General features: G+C 46.8%; 1 protein-coding gene across 1 annotated transcript; it reads left to right on the plus strand.

The window, feature by feature from the left end:
• Positions 1-268: 268 nt before the first annotated feature.
• Positions 269-1,144, plus strand: LOC145986841 (uncharacterized). The gene has a single exon (XM_083121314.1). It carries the CDS (start codon positions 269-271, stop codon positions 1,142-1,144), a length of 876 nt encoding a protein of 291 aa, XP_082977440.1.
• Positions 1,145-1,386: the final 242 nt, after the last annotated feature.

Raw genomic sequence — 1,386 nt, forward strand, 5'->3', positions numbered from 1 at the left:
ATAGAATTGTCACTTTACGCCGTGTTCTAACATTAAACTTCCATTTCATATATTGACTTAAGCATTCGTATCCAAAACGTAAGATAAGGTTCCGGTGATTAAGTGCCTCATAATCCTTTCTCTTTTAACACCAAAAGATAATGATGAGTGTACAGATATAATGTAAAACAATGAATAGAAAATATATTTCGTAATTCTGATTTTAGTTGCTTTATATATTATAATCATTATTAATAAAGTTACCTATTCTCGTCTCTTCTCTTTCCAGATGTTCTTAGCTCTTTCCGCTTTGGTCATAACTGCCAAAGCTAAAGAGGAAGAACAAAATGCTGAGAAACAACAACAGAAAAGAGGAATCTCAGGTTTAGGCGACGGAGGTTTCGGAGGAGGCCACGGAGGTGGTTTTGGAGGAGGCCATGGAGGAGGCGGTGGTGGTTTCGGAGGGGGCCACGGAGGCGGTTTCGGAGGAGGCCATGGAGGAGGTGGTGGTGGTTTCGGAGGAGGCCACGGAGGAGGTGGTGGTGGTTTCGGAGGAGGCCACGGAGGAGGTGGTGGTGGTTTCGGAGGAGTCCACGGAGGTGGTTTCGGAGGAGGAGACGGTGGTTTCGGAGGAGGTTCTGGCGGTGGCTTCGGAGGGGGTGGAGGAGGAGGCGGTGGGGTCATCACCGTCACAAGGAACATCCCAGTTCCAGTGCCTCAGGCCGTTCCTTATGCCGTGGAGAGGACAGTTCCGTACCCCGTTCCTCAGCCAGTCTTCGTCCCCGTAGAAGTCAAGAGACCAGTCCACGTACCCAAGCCATACCCTTATCCGGTGGACAAGGTGGTTGCAGTTCCAGTCGATAAGCCAGTGCCTTATCCAGTAGTCCAGAAGGTCGCCGTTCCAGTTTACAAGCACGTCAACGTCCCAATCCCAAAGCCCGTCCCTGTTCCTGTTTCTAAACCAGTGCCTGTCCCTGTTCCTGTGCCTCACCCAGTTGTGATTCCCCAGCCGATCTTGATTCCTGGAGGCCACGGTGGTGCAGGTGGTTCTGGAGGTGGTGGCGGTGGTTTCGGAGGAGGTCATGGAGGATTCGGAGGAGGACATGGAGGACTTGGCGGAGGGTCCTTTGGTGGTGGCCATGGAGGTTTCGGTGGCAAATATTAAAAACCAAAGTAGGTAAGTCTTTTTGTGTACATATTTGCTAAAAATGTTTATCATTCATGTCAGTATAAAGTAAAAATTGTTTAAAAATCGATCATTGGAATACATTTTTATGTACCGTAAGTATGAAATATTATAACCAGAACTATGCTATTATTAGAAAAAGAAAGTCTTATTAGGAATATATTGTGTTTTTTATTAACATACTTGGTCATATTACACCTTCAGTTTCATCGTGAGGAAGA

The sequence above is a fragment of the Lepisma saccharinum genome, chromosome 4 (assembly GCF_977018435.1).
Source record: "Lepisma saccharinum chromosome 4, izLepSacc3.1, whole genome shotgun sequence".
In the NCBI taxonomy this organism is placed as follows: domain Eukaryota; kingdom Metazoa; phylum Arthropoda; class Insecta; order Zygentoma; family Lepismatidae; genus Lepisma; species Lepisma saccharinum.

Bases quoted from the DNA above. Each gene is read 5' to 3' on its own strand.
- LOC145986841 (XM_083121314.1), top strand. From the start codon at position 269: ATGTTCTTAGCTCTTTCCGCTTTGGTCATAACTGCCAAAGCTAAAGAG.